Source organism: Sarcophilus harrisii, chromosome 4, assembly GCF_902635505.1.
Source record: "Sarcophilus harrisii chromosome 4, mSarHar1.11, whole genome shotgun sequence".
Classification (NCBI taxonomy): domain Eukaryota; kingdom Metazoa; phylum Chordata; class Mammalia; order Dasyuromorphia; family Dasyuridae; genus Sarcophilus; species Sarcophilus harrisii.
In genome coordinates, this window is record NC_045429.1 from 364394617 (window position 1) to 364414634 (window position 20018).

Consider the following 20018-nt stretch of genomic DNA (forward strand, 5'->3'; position numbering starts at 1 on the left):
AGACTGGTAGAATTTACTCAGCTAAAATTTTAATTTCAATAATGTCCAGATAAAAACAAACCAACCAGTAATATAAGATACTAGCTATATCATGAAGATTTTAAAAAAATGAAATATAGACTCTGTCTTCAAAAAGACTTACATTTCTCTTTTCTTGGTCCTGTTGTCATACAAAGAAAACATTCAGTATGTGATTGAGTATGTGGAGAAGCATGATTTCACCCAGAGGGTAAGAAATTGATGGTATTAGAAATAGGTACATTCTAGGAATACAGAAATGACTGCCCCTTGTATCTTTCAGTAAACTTCTTAGCTTGGTTCAAAGTTAATTCTGAAATTTATATGCCTTTGAAAAAGTAGGTAAATTATATTATATGATTTTTTAATAGTGACTATGATTTAATCTGTTTTTCTCTCATTGCCACACAGCAAAGCTGATGCCCTCGAAGGTCATTGACTCAATGAAGGCATGTTTAGAGAATTTATTTTTATGATAACCATAGAAATTGAGATAATAAGTCTCCATCAGAGTTTTTGTTGTTTTTTAAAATGAAAGTTGGGGAGAATGGATTTTAGAATATTAAATAAATGCTTGACTCTAGTAAATAGTTATTATATACTTTCATTTGGGGATATTTGTAATTATAGTGAATTTGCTTAAGGTGGACTTAATTAAATCCCTATTAATTCAAAATAGTATTAGTCGTGATAAAAAGGAGTGGTTAGTTAATATGTAGAAAAACTAAGAAATCTAAACATCTGTAAATGAAAGAAGTATATTTTGGGAAAGAGTATTAGGTCATTACATGCAGATTTTTATCTTATTTGTGGCATTACCAAATGATGTTTTTGATCAGAAAGTCATCTAGAATTGTTTTTGAGCAATAATATATCTCACATAAAAACTCTATAATTACTTTTTAAGGACATAAAGAATGCAGAACTTGCTTTGTTTGAACTGAGTCGAGTAATTACCTTGGAACCAGATCGTCCAGAAGTATTTGAACAGCGAGCTGAGGTGAATTCCCTTGACATTCTCCTTACCTTTCCAGTCATTGTTAAGATTTTGAGTTCCGGTTTTTTCTTTTTCTCCCTCTTTTACTTCCCTCCTCCCCAAGATAACAAATTGATATAGGTTGTACATGTACAATCATTTTTAACATTTCTATGTGAGTCATGTTGAGAAAGAAAAATCAGTACAAAAAGGAAAATTCACAAGAAAAAAAGAAAGAACAACTCTCCCCTCCCCCAACAAATATTGAAAATATGATCCACATTCATTCTCCATAGTTCTTTTTCTGTATGCAGATGGCATTTTCCATCCAAAGTCTATTGGAATTGTCTTGGGTCACAGTATTGCTAAGAACAGCTAAGTCTGTCATAGTTGATCGTCACATAATATTGCTGTTACTGTGTATAATGTTTTTCTGATTCTGCTCCCTTCATTTAGCATCAGTTTATGTAAGACTTTCCAGGCTTTTCTGAAATCTGTTCATCATTTCTTACAGAACAATAGCATTCCATTACATTCAGATACCATAACTTATTCAGCCATTTCTGATGGACATCCTGTCAATTTCCTTTTTTTTTGCCACCACAAAAAGGGCTGCTGTAAACATTTTTGTACATGTGGGTGCTTTTCCTTTTTTTATGATCTCTTTGGAATACAGACCCAATAGAGATATTCCTGAATCAAAGGGTATGCATTGTTTTACAGCCTTTGGAGCATAGTTCCAAATTGCTCTTCAGAATTAATTAGATCAGTTCACAGCTCCACCAACTGGGACATTAGTGTCCCAGTTTTTCCACATCCCCTCCAACATTTATCATTATCTTTTTCTATCATCTTTGCCAGTTTAATAGGTTTGAGAGGTAACTAATGTCTTTAAAAGTACTTGTATCAAGTTTTTGCAAGGGTCAGTGTTGAAAAATTACCCATGCATTTGCTTTGTCAATAAAAAGCTATAATAAAAAAAAAAAGTACTTGTTCTAACAAGACAATTTTTTCTTATTTCTGAATTCATATATAAGGATCACAATAAATATAAGCAAGAGATTAACTTTTGTACTTTTATTTTGAGGGTATGTGGAATTATGTTGTGAAATTTCAAATTAAAATATAAGGTAACATTAATTTTAGGGATGTAATTATTTTATAAACTATGCCCTAATTAAAAGTAAAAACCACAAAAGCTGTGATAAAATTATTTTTACCCCTGTGAAGATGTAACAGTTTATTAATGTTTCATCTTGTATTCATTTTATTATACACTTTATGTGAGATTTTTATTCTTTCATTTAACAAATATATAATATTTAAATGCTTATTACATACGGTGCATTCCTTACGTGCACTGTGGCCAAAGTACTTAATTCTGTGTGTGATTTCTGGCAAGTCATTTAATTAGGTAGTCTTAGGATATTGTCTTTGCAGTTTTCCCATTTGGTTTAAATTTTGTTGTTGTATTTGTACTGCTTGGGGAAAGCAAAGATTAAGAAAAGGGAACAATAAATATTGATAATTTTAAACTATTTTAAAATTTTTTCTTAAATTAAATTTTAGCAAAAAATGGTATCAATTAATCAGAAAATCAGTTGACAATTAAATTCTTTCTTAAACCAGTTGCTAGTTTAAGTTTTTTTTTCTCCTTTTGTTTTGGATAAGAATCTGGAATAAAAATTGAATTTCATATTTACTTGTTATATTATCATTTGGCAATAGAAGGATCATATTGATTTTCCTGTTTTTTATAGCCTCAAAAAGTACCATGTACAATTGGGTGCTTAATATATAATATTTGATGATTGATTTGGTGTTCTTATGTCCTGGATACAAAATATGTACATATTCTTATGCCCTTAGTGAAGGGACGTAAGAAGATGACCATCTTTGACTCTGCTAAAATGTAGATTGAATATTTCCAAAAATGAGACTTAATTGCACAACAAGGGTTTTGATAAAAACTTATATAATCTACTTTTTGATTTTGATTGTGATCCTAATTTAAATTTATTTACAATACAAAACAGATTTTGGTGGTTTGACATATTTTGGATATTTTTTAAATAAAAAAGGAAAAATAATTATACTTCATCTAACATCATTGAGGAATAAGCATGTAGAAATGAACTTTCCAGATAATATAATAATATTTATCCTTTCAAGTAGAGATAGTAGTGAGAAAGAACTTTGAAGGTGAAGTTAGAATTTATGATTTCAGATTCCAGTTGTGCCACTGACTATCCCTGTGACTTTAGGCAAATTTCCTAATCTTTCTGAGCTGCAGTTTCCCCATCTGTAAAATAAAGGAATGAGACTAGATAACCTATAAAGAAACTTCCAAGTTCAAATTTAAGACCCTTTTAAGTGCTAGTATTTTTTTTTAAATTAAACTATTCTGAGGGAGGCCTGAATATCCATTTTCATTTTATGCTGATAATTAATGATGCCCTAAAGAGATGCTAGGGAACATAGGACAGTATACCTATATGCCAGAGGGTGCCCAAAGTGCTATAATCTGTGAGTTCTTAATGTCTGTTTTGATTTGGTTTGGTTTGGTTTTTTTCTGAGGCAATTAGGGTTGCCATTTGCCCAGGGTCATACTACTAGGAAGTGTTATGTGTCTGAGACCAGATTTGAATTCAGGCACTCCTGACTTTAGAGCTGGTACTTTACCCACTGTACCACCTAGCTGCCTGTATTTTAATGTCTGTATTTTAAATAATATTTCTGTCTATTTTCTTATTACTTGCTGTCACTGTTTCTAACTCAACTTCACCCATTTCAGATCTGCAGGGAAAACAAATAATAAAAACTCATATCCATCTAATACTTTAGAATTTTCAAAACACAGTCTTATATTCATATATCTAGTAAATGTCTAAGACATATCTAGTTCTCCTGGTGCCAGGTCCAGCATTCTTTTCTTTATACCATAATTTTTAGGGTTATTTCCGAGAATAAATATTTACTGATTGAGATCTAAGAACTCCTACTCTGAGTAGTATTCTGTAATACCTAATTTGGCTTCTCAGAGGCCTACCCCCTTCCCCGCCCTTTTTTTTTTTTTTTTTTTTTTTTTTTGGCTTACCTATAGGTTCTCAGCTATGTTCTGCAGAGTTGCTGTTGCTACATAAGAGGCCTATAGATAATTGAAATGGCATAGAGTCAATACATGTCTTTTCTCTTTAACTTTCAAGATAACTTCACGTCCAAGCGACGGTCAAACATAAAAGAATATCATAAAAGAATGAGGATTTTTTAGAAAGTTAACCAGTGAAAATAGCATCTACCAAGTTAGGCACAAATGAAGGGCTGTAAATTTGCAAGCTGTTATTCTACCCTAGCTATATTTAGAACTTGCTACCCTGGAGTGTGTATTTAAAGATTGTGGTAAGCGATGAAATGTGTCCAGAAATGTGACTTAGTTTTATGATTGAGATGTCATTCAGATGAATCCTCTTAGCTATATTTTAAACAATACATATCAAATTCTGATTTTTGTAGAACTTGAAAGATAAATATAACAAGTGTAGAAAAATGTGACCATATTAAGAAAAGTAGCATCAACTTTTCCTCTGAATGTGAAATAATATAAAAGCAATTGTTCATGTAATAAATTCATCAGTATTCTTCATTGGACAAAGAAATATGCCACTTTGTTTTTTGGGAGATGTTTGAGCAAAGTATAAAGTATTCAACTATGTGCTAATGCTAAGTAAAATAAATTTTAAAACAGAAAGATCAAATTAGTATTAAAAAATTAAAAGTCTATCAATTTTAAGGTGACCTAGATCTCCCTCCAGCTTAATAGAATGTCTTGGTTTTAGATACTGTCTCCTTTGGGACGAATCAGTGAAGCAGTAAGTGATCTCACTAAAGCCATCCAACTGCAGCCATCAGCACGACTCTACAGACACAGAGGGACATTGCACTTCATATCAGAGGTGAGCTGTTTTTGCTTTGGGACGTTATCCACTGTAGAAAAGAAAAAAATTTTACTTTCCCTTTGCCTCAGAAAAATGTTGATGATAATAATGGAGAGAGGGGATATATAGTTCTAACTTCTGCAACTTTGCAATGGAAAGCATTTTTGAAAACATTTTCTTTTTCACAGTAATAACCTGTGGAAAAATGTTAAGGGCCTATATTTTACTTTCTCTGGTGGTCTATACCTCTTGACTGGTTGGATTAGGATAAGAGAAGTAAGAAGCAGAAGAAAATTTGGCTCAAAAGTTATATTTTCACTTCTTTTATAACTGTTATTGTGGATGCATACCAGCAACATTAATATTTAACTTTTAGCTGTGATTCTGAGCCTGGACCAAGTATCATAATGTGTCTGGCTTCTCTGTGAGGATTCTAGTAATAAAATAATTTCAACAGTTCCTTGGAGTTTATAGCAAGAAGATTTGCTCTCTTTATAATTTTTGATGGAGCCAAAACAGAAGGTTCATGGTAAGGGAAAAGATAAAAATTGACTAGTAAAGTATCATGAAAGATATTTTGGAATGATCTCAGTTTTATAATTGACATAAAGAGTAGTTGAGCCTTTGTGAGGGATTTTTCCTTTCCAACAGTTCTTTAAAAAATCATAAACGTCTTGGTGAATGAAATATAAACCTTGAAGTGAATCCAAAAACCAGATGCCTTGGCATAGTAAGGTGAATTAGAATTTTGTCTCCACAAAGAAAACTTTTCATTTCTCAATGGTTTTTCTACCCTTCTTGTAGGATTATGCAACAGCCCATGAAGACTTTCAGCAGTCTTTAGAACTGAACAAAAATCAGCCTATAGCTATGCTGTATAAAGGCTTAACTTTCTTCCACAGAGGTCTTTTGAAGGTAAAAATGTTGTAAAACATATCTTTGAGTAAAAGTCACTTATTTTATTTGAAATGTAAATTTTATTGGTTTTTTGTTTTTGCAACAGTCCTTTCCAGATGCAATCAAAATAGAAGATTCATGTTGTAGTTCAGTATGGGGAGAGTTCATACTCTGCCCATCAAACTTAGCAAAACCATTGAAAGCTGACAGTGTCTAATAGTGTATGCAGCATTTCTCACCATATTTCTCCTACTTTACAACCAATAGGAAGGAGATGTATTTTATTACTTTTTTTGTAGAACCAAAATTGGTTATTTCAACCATCTCAGAAGTCAGCTTTTTTTAGTGTTTTTGTTGATTATTATTATTCTAGTCTTTGTATATAAATTGTTCTCCTAGTTTTATTTACTTCCTTCTATATCAGTTCATATAAATCTTCATATATTTCTTTGAGTTTCTGGTAGTCATCATGTCTTAGTACTAAATAATAGACTATTATGTTTACATGCCACAGTTTGTTCGACCATATTCAACTAAAATTGATACACTGGATATAGGATATGGGAATGATTGGAACCTTTATTTCTGAAGGACACTGATTCTTTGTGTTCTTATAAATGACATGACAAGAATTTCTTTTAAAATATAATGGATGTTAAAAAATTTGTTATAAAAAGTTTCCTTCAGTTCAGCAGTCAGCAAATTGTAGAAAAATCATTATTAGCTTGCAGGCAGTACAGAAAGAGACAGAGGCCCAGATTTGACCTGCAAGCTGTAGTCCAATTGACTCCTGTTTTAGTTAATGCATTGAATCCCGTTAACATGTTTCTAATATTATGTCAGGACTTTAAAAAAAAAATCAAATCCAATCAAATCCTTTAAACCAGTTGGCAAATTAAAGATGGTTTTAACATGGAAAGTTTGGTTTCAGATAAAAAATGATTATTTATTGTATGAAGCCCTAGGGGGGAAAAAGTCCCACTCTGATGCCTCACTGTGGTGTGGTATGAGGGTGATCCTTGGGTCTGGAAGGATATGACTGCAAGACTTAATCTCTCATCTGATATGCTGTGCTATAAAGACTTCATGCCTGTTCCTGGCAGCAGATTGGTTTTGGAGGACCATTCTAGTGAATAACAGAGTAGCACTTCACCAGTCGATTGGATAATAGGTGATGAATTCTTTGACCATGACCCACCTATAATACAAGTAAACATAAAAGGGTATCAGTCCTTTGTGCACTCGTGTTCTTCTGAATTCTTGTTGACAGACTAGGAGGAGTGGCAAAAGGAATTAAGAATAACACAATTTCTAAGCTGTCTATAAAAATAATCTTAATTATTCTCAAAATATGATACTTGTTCAGTAAGCAACAAATTGATATGGCTAGTTAACCCAAATTATATCTTCATTGATCTTCTTCTTAGAAACAAAATTAGAAGGTTGATACCTTCTGTAGTTGTAGCTAAATGGAAGAATGTTCCCGTAGGTCCTTGTTGGAGTAGCAATTAAAAGAGTTTGACAACATTGGGTTTTCTTCTTTGATCAGAAGCAACAAGAAACATTTGTTGAAACCCTTGATTATCTTATACTGCATTGCTCAGGATGGGCACTTGCAAAAAGACCACCATGAAGAAAATTACAGTTTAGGTTCTAAAATCTGTTGCAAAAGACAAGGACAAATTATATCAGTAGCTCCTAAAACTTCCAAATTAAGACAGCATATGTTTTATCCTGCAGTGATTTGTGCTTAGGGAAGAACAGTGAAAAATCTTGCAGAGTAGGAGTTAGTCACAAATTTTGCAGAAATCAGGTTGTTGTTGTTGTTGTTGTTGTTGTTTTGTTTTGTTTTGTTTTGTTTTTTTTGGTATCATGAAAACATTCTTCTAGAAGAGAGGCAGCAAGCATGACAAGTCCTGAATAACATCATAAAATATGGTTCTGTCTTAAATGAATAGAAAGCAATTGATTACAAATCATAGGCTCATAGACAAATCATACTCATTTATCTAGCTTCCTTACATAAATGAGGACATTGAGAACCAAAAACATTAAATGAATCCAAATTTATATATCATAAAAATCAGAAATTGAAACTGTTCTCTGATTCCAAAGCTAGTGTTCAGTGGTACCATGACATTGAGAAGTCATTTTGATATCAGTTGTTCAAACCTTTAAAATCAAAAACAAATCAGAAAAAAAGAATAAAAATGAGAATCTGGTATACAATTAAAACTGTTTCACCCCAACTTTTATAAACTATTGACATCTAAAAATGGAAAATATACACAGTACAAATTGCCGCAGACTATCAGCATTATTTTAGGAAGTCTAATCAGCTAAACATATATAGAAAATGCATTAATCAGCAAATATTTGATATTCTTTGCAAAGAAAGAGATGGAAGCCAAAATTTATACTAAATTGAAATATTTACTCATTCTTACTAACTTAATGAAGAATGATGGAAGACTGTGAGGAGGATTAAGTTTCTTTGGTAAGGATATCCCTTCCATTGAGGCAAATAGCAATTTCTTTCCTCATGCTTGCCTCACCTGTGTGACTCTTGTCTAGTAGACACAGAGAAAATACTATTCTGGAGTTTCCCTTAGTTTCCCTTAATATCACCCCCTAATATTGGAGGTCACCAATAAAGTCTTTGAGCTGGCCACTTATTGCACAATGAGTAGTAGTAGTATCATTTTATGAAAGAGACAGAAGCCAGGAGAAAAAAAAAAAAATAGGTGGAAAAAAAAATTTACTCAAAGCTTGGTGAGAGAGTTAAGCTAGGTTATTCTAAGAGCATTTAAAGGTCAGCTGGCATAACAAACCAAAAATGGAAAACATTTCTCAGGGTTTTTGTTAGTCTTTTCTTTTTCATTAATAATGGAACTCACCCCATTTGTATTCTACCATCACAGTCCTTGATTTGTTACATGATGATATGCAGAAATAATATTTAAAAAAACAAAACATCCCCCCCCCCAAAAAAAAAAAAAAAAAACAGAGATGGGAAGAGCAGCTAAACCAGGGCATGCATACGTAGACAAAGACCTGCTCATTTCCGAACAATTTTAAGCATGTCACAGTATTTCAAGATAGCTTAAAAAAAAAAAAAAAAAGAAAATGTTAAAGCTTGGGAAAATTATAGATGCTATTACTATTTTAAGTAGGTGACTTAAAAAAATATTAACAACCTACCCTTATATCTACTTTCCCAACACTTACAAAATGTTTGAAACAAACAAAAATCTGCAATCAGTATATTCCAGCTAACTTCAGTTTCGTCATCTGTGACCTCCAAGTTCCCTCCTAGCTCTAAATCCATATTCCTTTAGGTATGAGAAAGGAGTTTGTAGACTTTCACAAATGATGTTTAATCTCATAATTGACTAAAAGGTAAGATTACAAGCTACCATTGTGATCATTGTTAATATGTTATAAAGCTTTTGATTCACTATAACTAAATATAGTTTAAAAGACTATTCTGACATTGTTTTTTATATTAACCTAAAATGGTAAAAATAAACCAACAAACAAATATTTACTTGGTGCTATAACAGATGACTTTTTGTGATCTTCTGATTATTAATATAAAATTAGGCAGAATTATGTTTGCCAAAGGTGTTTGGCATTGTCATGGAGGGTATATTTCAGGGTCCAATTCTTTTTTTTTTTTTAATAACTTTTTATTGACAGAACCCATGCCAGGGTAATTTTTTTACAGCATTATCCCTTGCACTCACTTCTGTTGCGATTTTTCCCTTCCCTCCCTCCACCCTCTCCCCCAGATGGCAAGCAGTCCTATACATGCTAAATAGGTTACAGTAGATCTTGGATACAATATATGTGTGCAGAACCGAACAGTTCTCTTGTTGCTCAGGGAGAATAGGATTTAGAAGGTATAAATAACAGGGTCCAATTCTTAAGGAGGATTTCATCTAAATAGTGAATTTCTTCAGATAATCCTTTTGCAGATGACATTGTACTGATTTGTATCAAACTCTAGATCTAATTTTTGAAACTCAGCAAAATGTTCTAGTTTTAACACATTCAGCACAATGTTATTCACAAGAGCATCTGGAGGACCTTATAGCTGTAGGTATTTCCTCTTCTATTTGGGCTTTGCATTTGGACATGCTCCAGTTACCAATAAACTGGTCATTTAGTGTTGACTGTTTTTTTTTTTTTTTTTTTGTTCATGGCAACCTGTAAGACAAGGAAAGTACTTTTACCAAAACAAGTTAAAATTGGATTAGCTTTTGTGACATGTGTGTCATTTTGTTTATTCATCTTGTAGTCAACTAAAACCTTTTAACTCTTTCCTTCTGTCTAGGTATATCTTTTCTATCCTGTAATTGTATTGTTGCCTTGCAAAAAGGATTTGTGTATATGTGTATGTTAACCATGTTTATATGAGATTAGTTATGAGTTTAGAAAAAATTCAACTTGTTCGTTAACAAATTCAAGAATACAAATCAGCTTTCCTCATGGATATCCATCTCTCCCTATTCCTCATCATAATTATCAATTTACCAACATCTTCTAAAATCAAGTTTTACTTATCCTTACTTTTCCCATATTATGCGTGTTCATTCTTTTCTCAATAAGAAAATATACAAAGATTTCATTTTATTCTTAATCTAACATTGATTATTTCATTTGGGATTTTAACATAAAGAATTCTATGTTTTTTTCTTTTTATTATATTTACCATGTTATTATTCCTAAGCAAGGTTTCAAACTTTCAAAAAGAAGGGAATAAGTTTTTGTTAATATCAAATATGTGACAGTATTAAGTGATTTACAAATATTATTATCTCATTTGAGCCTAATCCCTTAGATACTTGTATTAGCTCTCAAGTAAGTTTATGTAACTTGTCCTATACCTATACCTTGTTCCTTCCCTTTACTTTCATGGTTACCTGAAAGAAGAAAAAACTTTTAAAATAATTTATTAACCCAGTCTTCTCCACCCACTCCTCACAAAAGAAATTTTTTTTTTAAATTCCAAATACTATGATTTTATTATACTGTATTATATACAAATACTATGATTAGAAGCTTGGAAATATTTCAAATGATATCATCAAGCAATATATTAATCTTTTTTTTTGTAGTAAGATGTCTGACAAAGAATCAGCAGAATCAAGACCAAGCAGGGCTTTTCTGCCTCTGCTTCTGCCTCCTTCAAATCTGGCAGACACAAAATGGTACTTGGTGAAAGCATTTCAGATGGTTATAGTTTGCAATGGAGGTGCAATTTATAGTACTGGACTATTTAATTAAGTTCATTTTGAAGCTAAATGACCTAGACCTGTAAATACTATTTAAAATTTAAGTAAACTGAAGCAGGTTGTCAGACTTTTCAGGTTTTCAACTCTGCATAAAGTAAAATAGTTCATCTTTTTAGCATGTCTGTGAAATATGGAATGGGAGACTGAATCATTGGCAAAGTAAAAGTTACACACATTAATTCAGATTCTTGATCTTGTTGGGTATATTGTCTCTCTTGTGAATTTTAGAGTCTTTGTATTACATGGACCAATGAGTTTATTGTCTTCATATTCTCATGATAGTTCCTTTAGATCTAAATTGAATTAAAAATGAATTTAAATGAATGACTTGTAAAACAATAACAGCAAAAATGTACTAAAACCTTGAGGTATAGCATTAAGTAGAATTGAAGTAATGTTATATTAAAAATTTCACAGATGTGAAAGTAGTTAACAAACAATATCAAAAAATGCCAAGGTTTTACTGAGAAAAAGGTCACATTCCTATTGAACCCCATCAGCGTTAGCTTTAGGATAGGTTTTAGGACAATTCAAAATTACATATTGCCAGTCATATCTCTGAAACATTTCCAGTAGCTAATTCGAATTGCCTATCATTTTACAAGCCATTTCTGTCTTTTTTTGTAATGGTAAATAACCTCAGAATGAGATAGGAGAGATCTCATTCGTCTGTAAGACAGATGACTATTTTTGTGATAATGAATGAATTTGCTGTTCTCTGATTGCTGGTCAACTCCAGTTGCCTTTTTGTTTCTCCTAGGTTTTAAATCTTGCTTCTCCCATGTCCCCTCCTATTTTGGCAAAGGAAGACAGAAAAAAAATATAACTTGGTCAAGCAGTGACTTGAAAGAAAAAAATGAGACCCCCACACTTTTGAAAGCAAAGAGAAATCTGACATAATTGCTTTAGAAAGTCAAAGAGTGACTTTCTAAATGTTAATTTAAAAAGTTAATATGACTTAACTAACATGGGTAGTGGATTGAAAAAAGGAAATGAATGGAAGAAAACAGAATGTAGTTGAATTTCAGGCTTAAAAATTTGGTAATCTTTAAAAGCAATAAGCAGAACATGTTGGTATCTAGGAAAGAAATCTAATTATTGTGTGTTTTTTTTTAATTGGCAAAATAGAAGATATTTGTTTAATTTTTCCTTTTATGTCCTTGCTGAACTACAAATCTAAATTCATTTGAATTAGCAAATAAGTAGGCATATTCCCCCCTCTTATTAGTCTTCTAAAAAGTTTTTTTTTTTTAAACAAAGTCTCTTGCTTGCTTTAGCCAATAAAATTGTTCGTCATAAGAAAGTAAAGAGAAGACATGAAGAAAGAATTTTTTTAAAAGTGAAATTGTCATGATTTGGGAAAAATCCTTGGCAGGTCTATTTAAAGATTGCTAGGGTGCCTACCATGTCCAAGAGACAAATTTCTGAATAATCTTCTCTTAAGAATCATTAGGTGTGATTTTATACACGTTTAGGATTTTTGAAGTAAAATCCTTTTAATTGAAAGTACTGAAGATGATGTAATGAAAGAACAGATGTTCTGCTCAGAGCTTATCTTTTCCTTGATATAGGTAGCAATACATACATGTGTAAAATACTTTCACAATTAAAATAGTTGATTTTTCCCTCTTCTATCTAGCATTTAACAATGTAACAGGATAGGTTGTTTGTTATTAACTTTTACAATATGCCATAAATATAATAGCACATATTACTAATAGGTTATATATAGCCAGATAAAATTTGCATAGTGATTCTAGAGCATACTGCATGCTTCCAAAAATAGTATTTCAGAGAATGGATGCCCTCTGACTAAAATCACTAAGTTTGTCTTGCTGATATTTCACAGTTTCATAAACTTTTCCAAATTTAGGTGAATTAACATTTAATTTTGTTCCTTTGCCTTTTCAGCACTTTTAAATCCCATTTAAACTTGGAGTTAGAGTTAGTTCTCCTTTGAAGGCTTCTATTCAAACTTAATTTTTTTCTCTTGTAGTTTAGTTTATTGGGAGTAACTAGGTGATGCACTGGATAGAATGCTGAATTTGGAGTCAGGAAAACTTGAATTCAAATTTGGCCTCAGATACTTAGTAGTTGTGTGACCTGTGCAAGTTATTTAACCTCTGCTGGGGTACCCTTCTCTGTAAAATGGAAATTATAATAGCACTTACCTCACAGAGCTGTTTCTTGGATAAAATGAGATAATGGATATAAAATTCTTTGCACACCATAAAAATTTATATAAACAACAAGTAGCTACCCTCTTATTATTTTGTAGCATGGGCTTGTGATATCATTGTGGGGAGCTCACATCTTAATTCTCTCTGCTGAAGAAGCTTGGCAATTGTTCTCTATCTTAAAGCATTTAAAAGAGTTGGTCCAGATATTGAGAGGTTAAATTGCCGGCATATACCAGAATCAGTATTTGAACCTGGTTCATGCTTATCTGAGCCATGTACTATGTTACTAATTGTACTTTTCTAGATTTTTATTCAAAGAGTAGTTTTAGCATAGGAATTTTATCATTATTCATTACAGAATTAAAAATTCTGTGATCTATGAACTCAGTGAATTAAGTAGCAGGTAACAGTATTTTTCCCACTTTGCAGAGTAGAGTAAGAAATTAAAATTTTTTTTGTTCTTTCCTTTGAGTTAATGGGGAAACCATTTTCATTTGGTTCATAAAGTAGTGACCTTCCTAATGACTTGTTGCACCTCACCCTCATCCCTACCTTGAATAGTTTATTATAAAGAATCTGAAAAGGGTCATGCATGTTATATATACATACACAACTACATTTTAAAAGCCTCTATCAGTAAAATACAAAATAAAATTGTATCCAAAAAATTCTTTTTTTATAGGAAGCTATTGAGTCTTTTAAAGAAGCTTTGAAACAGAAAGCTGATTTTATTGATGCATATAAAAGTCTTGGTCAAGCCTACAGGTGAGTAAAAATGATTGGGTATTTTTTGAGAGTGGGGGCTGATTTGAATGACATCTAAGACAATAGTAATATTAAAAGGATCTTTTAATATTAAATTGGGATAAGAAGTTGGTGGGATATACCATTTTCTCCTGAGTCTAGTGCCATTGCTGCAAAAGGAAACCTAAAAAGCAAAATTAGTTGTAAAAAATGAATATTAGATACTTTACTGTGGAGTTTGTTCAGTACAAAAAAAAAAAAAATACTGTTAATGTATACCTGACATTGATAAAGGTAGACAGTGTTTAAGGAAGATTATTTTTTCAGATGTACCTATACCAGATTCTTGAATCAGGGGAAGTCAAGGAGCAACAAGAGAAAAAGAAGAAATTAAAAAAAAAAAAAAAAAGAGCTGGAGGGCAAAGAGTCAAATCAAATAAACAAAAGGAAGACATTATTACAAAATGTTATGATAGCACAAATTCCTAAAACATAGAAAAATATGCAGAAAGAATGTGGGACCTTGTAAATTTTAAATTAGTTTTTAAAAAGTAGCAAAGTTTCTTTCATCATATATTCTCCCATAGTAGAAATTAGGGAAATAGTAAACTGCTCTTCTCCATGGTATTTTCACTGTTCTGTACAAAACTGCTCTTTCTTTTGTTTTTTTAGATGGCTAGAGTTTGATAAATGGGGGCAGGGAAGGGGAGGAAGGATCTGTTATGCTAATGATGAAACAGATTTAGTTAAATTAAAAGATTGATTAAATTAAAAAATTAAATTTGTTTAAATTGCATAGGTATATGAATGTGTAATCGGGAAGTAATACAGTCTAATCTTTTTATATATATAACCACTTAAAAAATTAAACTAAATCTGTTTTATACATTAGCATGACAGATTACTTTATTAGACTCTGATAAAATCTTAAAAATGAAAGAAGCAGTTTTGTACAAAATTGTGAAATACCTCCGATAAGCCTACTATTTTACTGACCACAGAACTCAACTAAAACTGTTTTTTCCAAGGTTACCAAAATTCTATAGCTTCTTAATCCGTTAGGGTTTTTTCCCTCCCATTCGTTAACCTTCTTAATCCTGCAGCATTCAAAATCATTGACTAGCATCTTCTACTAGATACTTTTGCCTTTCTCTGTTTGACACTGTTCTCTCCTTATCTTTCTCCTGCCTGCTGAACTGCTCTTCAGTCTCCTATTCAGATCTTCAGTCTTGCCTCATGCTTTGTGCTAATGAGTTCTGTTCTGGGCCTTCTCTTATTTGTTTCTTAAAAATAGATTTTCATTGATAGCTTTCATTTTACATCAACTACATTTTCTATGTTCCTTCCACCCTTTTTAGAGAGTTCTTCCTTAAAATAAAGTATGAAGAAAAAAAAAAGGAAACAAAATTTCCACAATATTAAATGAAATGAAAAAAAGCTTGTCATTTTGTCATTATATGTAGCCATCCCCTATAGTCCCCCTATCTTTGCAAAAAAGATTGGAAGAAGTATCATTTCATAACTCCTCCGGGTAGTAATAGCACAATATTTAACATCCTTTGTCAGCAAGAGGAAAACTATCTCTTGTGCTTCCCTTTGAAGGGGAGTAGAAAAAGCCTTGGGTTAAGGCCTGATTGACCATTGCCCTTTGCCTGGCAGCTACCATATAGGAAGAACACAAACAGTTTGTAGTGCCATTTTATCAACTTTTGGAGACTGAGCTATTACCTTTGTGGTTTCTCCCATTTCTGTCTTTGTCCTTATATAAATCAATCACTGACTATATATAGAAAGAAACCATGTCCATTTTGTAATTTGGACTTTTACCCCCATTTTTCTCAATCCTACATTGCCCAAGTCCTATTCTAACATCATCCAGTCCCTTTGCTGTGCTCTCTGAAATTCTTCCATAATTAACAAAACTCCCCTTAATCCTGGACCTCTTTCTCTCACACTCCTTCCCTTTATCAGCTCTCCCTGAGACCTGGTTCCCTCTGAGCCATACCAGAACCACAGGCATTGTTATCTGCCCTGTGGATACAACTTAAGGATCTCTGGATCTTTCTGTCCACCATGAAGCTGGACTCTTATGTGTTGTCTTCCTCAATAGAATGTAAGTTGCTTGAGATTAGGGACTGTTTTATTCGATCTTTGTCTCTGGCACTTAGCACAGAAATGTAGAAAGTTGCTATTTAAATGCTCATTCAACTATTGAATTAAGTATTGAGTAGGTAGTTGGGAATTTGAAACAGGAGTTCAGGAGAAATTAGGCTTAGGTAGATAAGTCTGAAGTAGATAATTAAACTTACGATTGTTGATAAGTTTATAAAAGAAGAGAATATAGAGAGAGAACAGGTCCAAGGACAGAGTCTTGATTTATACTTTTAGTAAATTGGAAGAGGAGGATCCAGTCCAGGACATTGAAGTTAAGTTGAAAACTAAGAGAAATTCCATGAAACCAGAGGAGGAGAGATTGCTCAGGAGCAGAGAAGGATCAACAGCATTAGAAGCTTCAGCAGGTTAAGTAAGGTAATAAGTGAGAAAAGGCTGTTAGATTTAGCAGTTAAAGAGAGAGTTTTGTGGAGAGCAATTTTATTTGGGGAACTGAATCCAGACTGCAGGAGGAGTGATGTTGAGAAATTAATATGAGGCAAAGAAGTGGACATAGCAAATTAAGTGATTCTTTTTTATCATCTTATCCCTGCTTTACATATTATGCATGGTATGAGAGGCAGTGAAGATATACTAATAAATACCGGATTGACAGCTGCAACACCCAAGTGCAAACTATTTTCTTGTCTTTCTACTTTGGTCACTTAACATCTCTGACCTTTGGGTTCTTAGATTGCAAAATAGGATCAATATCACCAAGATTCCTACCTACAGTAGTCATCTGAAAATTCTGTAATTCTATAAATAATGGGTTTTTTTGGTTGCTTTTTGTTTTTCATAGTTCAAGCATATAGTAGATTTTTATTAAGCATAACTTTGGTTCTAAATATTCCAGTCGTTTTTGTAATACAGTTAAAAACAATTATACAAGAACAAATACAAAAAATATGAAATTATGTAAACAAACTCATTAAGGCTTCTTTTATATATCTTATATACACTTAAGCAAGTTAAGATTTTTCAGAATAGAAGAATAAAGTCATAATGTAACTTAGAAAGCAACAAAAATTTGTTACCATGCTATCAAAGTGGGAGACAACAAAATTTTCCAATATTTTAAGAGGACAGAAAAACAGTTAAAATAAAACATTGGATTGTTGCAAAATTAAAATGTAACTCAATAAACAGAACTGTTCAAAAAAACCTCTACAAATTGTATAGCTTTTTGATTTTAAGGGAGATTTTGCTTGCCAAATTTTATCTGAGGCCTATCAGGATCATAGGATGAATTCTAATTATATATTATTCTTCTTGTTTTGTAACAACAAACCTTACTTTCACACTATATTTACAGGACTATTTTGACACATCTTACCTATTAAGCTAACAACCATTCAGCATATCTGCTAATAGGTTTGGGAGGAAAATACCTGTCCACTTTTAAATCTTTTTGGTTCAAATGATGTTGTTTTTTTTAATTTTGTTTCCTTTTTTAAAGGAAAGTACTATATCTTTTCTAAGTCAATAACCATTTAAATCAGGGTTTCTTAGCATAGGATATATTTACTAGCATGTTTGGATTTTTAAAAAATATTTTGGTAACTATTTTAATAATGTATACTTTGTGTGTGTGTATGTGTATAAACTGTCTGTAGGTAGATAGATTCATTTGTATTCTACTATAATTGGTTTCTGTTGAAATTCTCTGTATTTTATCTTATGGTTCTAGGGATCCCTAGATTTCTCCAGATTGTCAAAGAAGTTTATGTCATAAAACAAGATTAAGAATCCCTAATTAAGATGTGAACTATTTTCTAGGAGCAGAATCCCTTTGTGAATCAAAGTGATTACATTATTCACATTATATGCATATAGAGTTTCATTCATATTCTACTATAATTGGTTTTGCTTAAATTCGGTATATTTCATCTTATACATTTAAAAACTTGTTCTAAGAAATGATCTATAGATTCCTCCAAATTGTCAAAGAATTCCATGTCACACACAAAAAAATAAGCCCTAAATTAGATGCAGATTTGTTTTCTAGGAACAAAATCCCTTGATTATATTACTCACATTATTTGTAAGGTGAAATTTTTCACTAATGTTCAATCTACTTCACAGATACTTTTTTAAAATAACATTTAGTGGTAAATGTTAAGAATGTGATGTGATTAGAATTCATTTAATACAAATTTTGTACATTAATTATATCTGTTCCCTTTTTTAACTATTGTATGACCACCTAGAGAACTGGGCAACTTTGAAGCAGCCACTGAGAGTTTTCAAAGGGCCTTGATCCTCAACCAGAATCATGTACAGACCCTACAGCTTCGTGGGATGATGCTTTATCACCATGGCAGCTTACAGGAAGCCCTAAAGAATTTCAAGGTGAGCAGTATAGATAGAATTCTTAGAATGAAGGGTGGAAGTTTTTACATGCTGTCCAGGAGAATAAGTGTACTAGGTACCATTTAGATGAAAAAGAAGGTTGGTTTTGGAGTCTGGGTCAGGGTGTGAATTTTGCTTCTATCACTTACTACCTGTATGGTTGGGAGCAAGTTATTTAACTCCTCTGGATCTCAGTTTCCTCATACATAAAATGAAGAGTTTGGATTATATTTAAAATCCCTTCCATGTGAATCCAAAATCCTGCAATACGTACCACAGAGATTAATTTATAATGCATTTGATCTAGTTTGTCCTGCAGTGGAAATCTAATGACTAAGTTATAGGTATCATCTGAATAAAGAGTTTGGATATTGTTTTAACCTGGACAGATTATATGACTATGTTTTCTTTTGAATCCTCCAGAGGTGCCTGCAACTAGAGCCATACAATGAAGTGTGTCAGTATATGAAAGGACTCAGCCACGTGGCAATGGGGCATTTCTATGAAGGAATAAAAGCACAAACTAAAGTTATGTTAAATGACCCTCTCCCAGGCCAGAAGGCTAGCCCAGAGTATCTAAAAGTAAAATACCTCCGAGGTAAGGCTCAAATGACAAAAACAATAACTGATTCTCAACTTTTACCTCTTTGGAGCTATATTGACTTAATTCACCAAGTCATTTACTTGCAAGGCATTGAAAATATAAAGACAAAAATGAAATATTGCTTATCCTTAAAGAACATATTTGGTCAAAGACTATAACAGCTCTATTGTCTCTTCATTCATTTGAGAGCTCTGTCATCTTCTAAAAATAGGTTGGATAAGAGTGGTAAAAACAAAACAAAACAAAAAACGGAATCCTTTGCAGGTAAAGGTCCCTTGAGCCAGTGTTTTATGAATCATTGGTCTTCTTCACAGAAAGCATCTTGTGGCTTTAATAGAATAAGTGTTGATTATTTTGCTTTGGGGAAAGAAAACAAAGTTCAATGACTTATCCTCACCTGTTTTTCATTTTTTCAATTTTTTAAAATTTATTGAATAAAATAATTTTCATAACTACAATAAAAAGACGATTATACATGAAACTGCAATTCTTTCATGCACAACTTGCTATCCTTTCAAATATGTTATCACATAGATTTCTTTCTTTTTGTCTTCTCCCCTTCCCCCCTTGCCCTAGAGATGGCAACCATTAGACACAAATAGATTTCTCTCTCACTCTCACACACACACACACACACACACACACGTAAGATTATTCTATCCATCTACTTGTCAGTTCTTTCTCTGGATGCAGATAGTGTTTTTCTTCCTCTGTTCTTTACACTTAATTTGGTTATTTATAACAGGCAAAAGAACTCATTTGTTCGGTCATTAAAAAATTCTTGCTGTTACCATATACAATGTTCTTGGTTTTCCTCATTTTGCTCTTCATTATTTTCTGCAAGTCTTTCCATGTTTTTCTAAA

The 20018-nt window shown here is 32.2% G+C and overlaps 1 protein-coding gene across 3 annotated transcripts in view; it reads left to right on the forward strand.

The window, feature by feature from the left end:
• Positions 1-20018, forward strand: part of TTC13 (tetratricopeptide repeat domain 13) — an 82433-nt gene that overhangs the window by 39289 nt on the left and 23126 nt on the right. For all 3 annotated transcript variants that reach the window (XM_003767830.4, XM_012547979.3, XM_023502069.2), the window contains exons 6-11: positions 926-1018; positions 4831-4947; positions 5734-5844; positions 13986-14068; positions 18409-18550; positions 18974-19148. In XM_003767830.4, coding sequence (XP_003767878.1) covers positions 926-1018; positions 4831-4947; positions 5734-5844; positions 13986-14068; positions 18409-18550; positions 18974-19148 — 721 coding nt within the window. The remainder of the gene's footprint in view (positions 1-925; positions 1019-4830; positions 4948-5733; positions 5845-13985; positions 14069-18408; positions 18551-18973; positions 19149-20018) is intronic.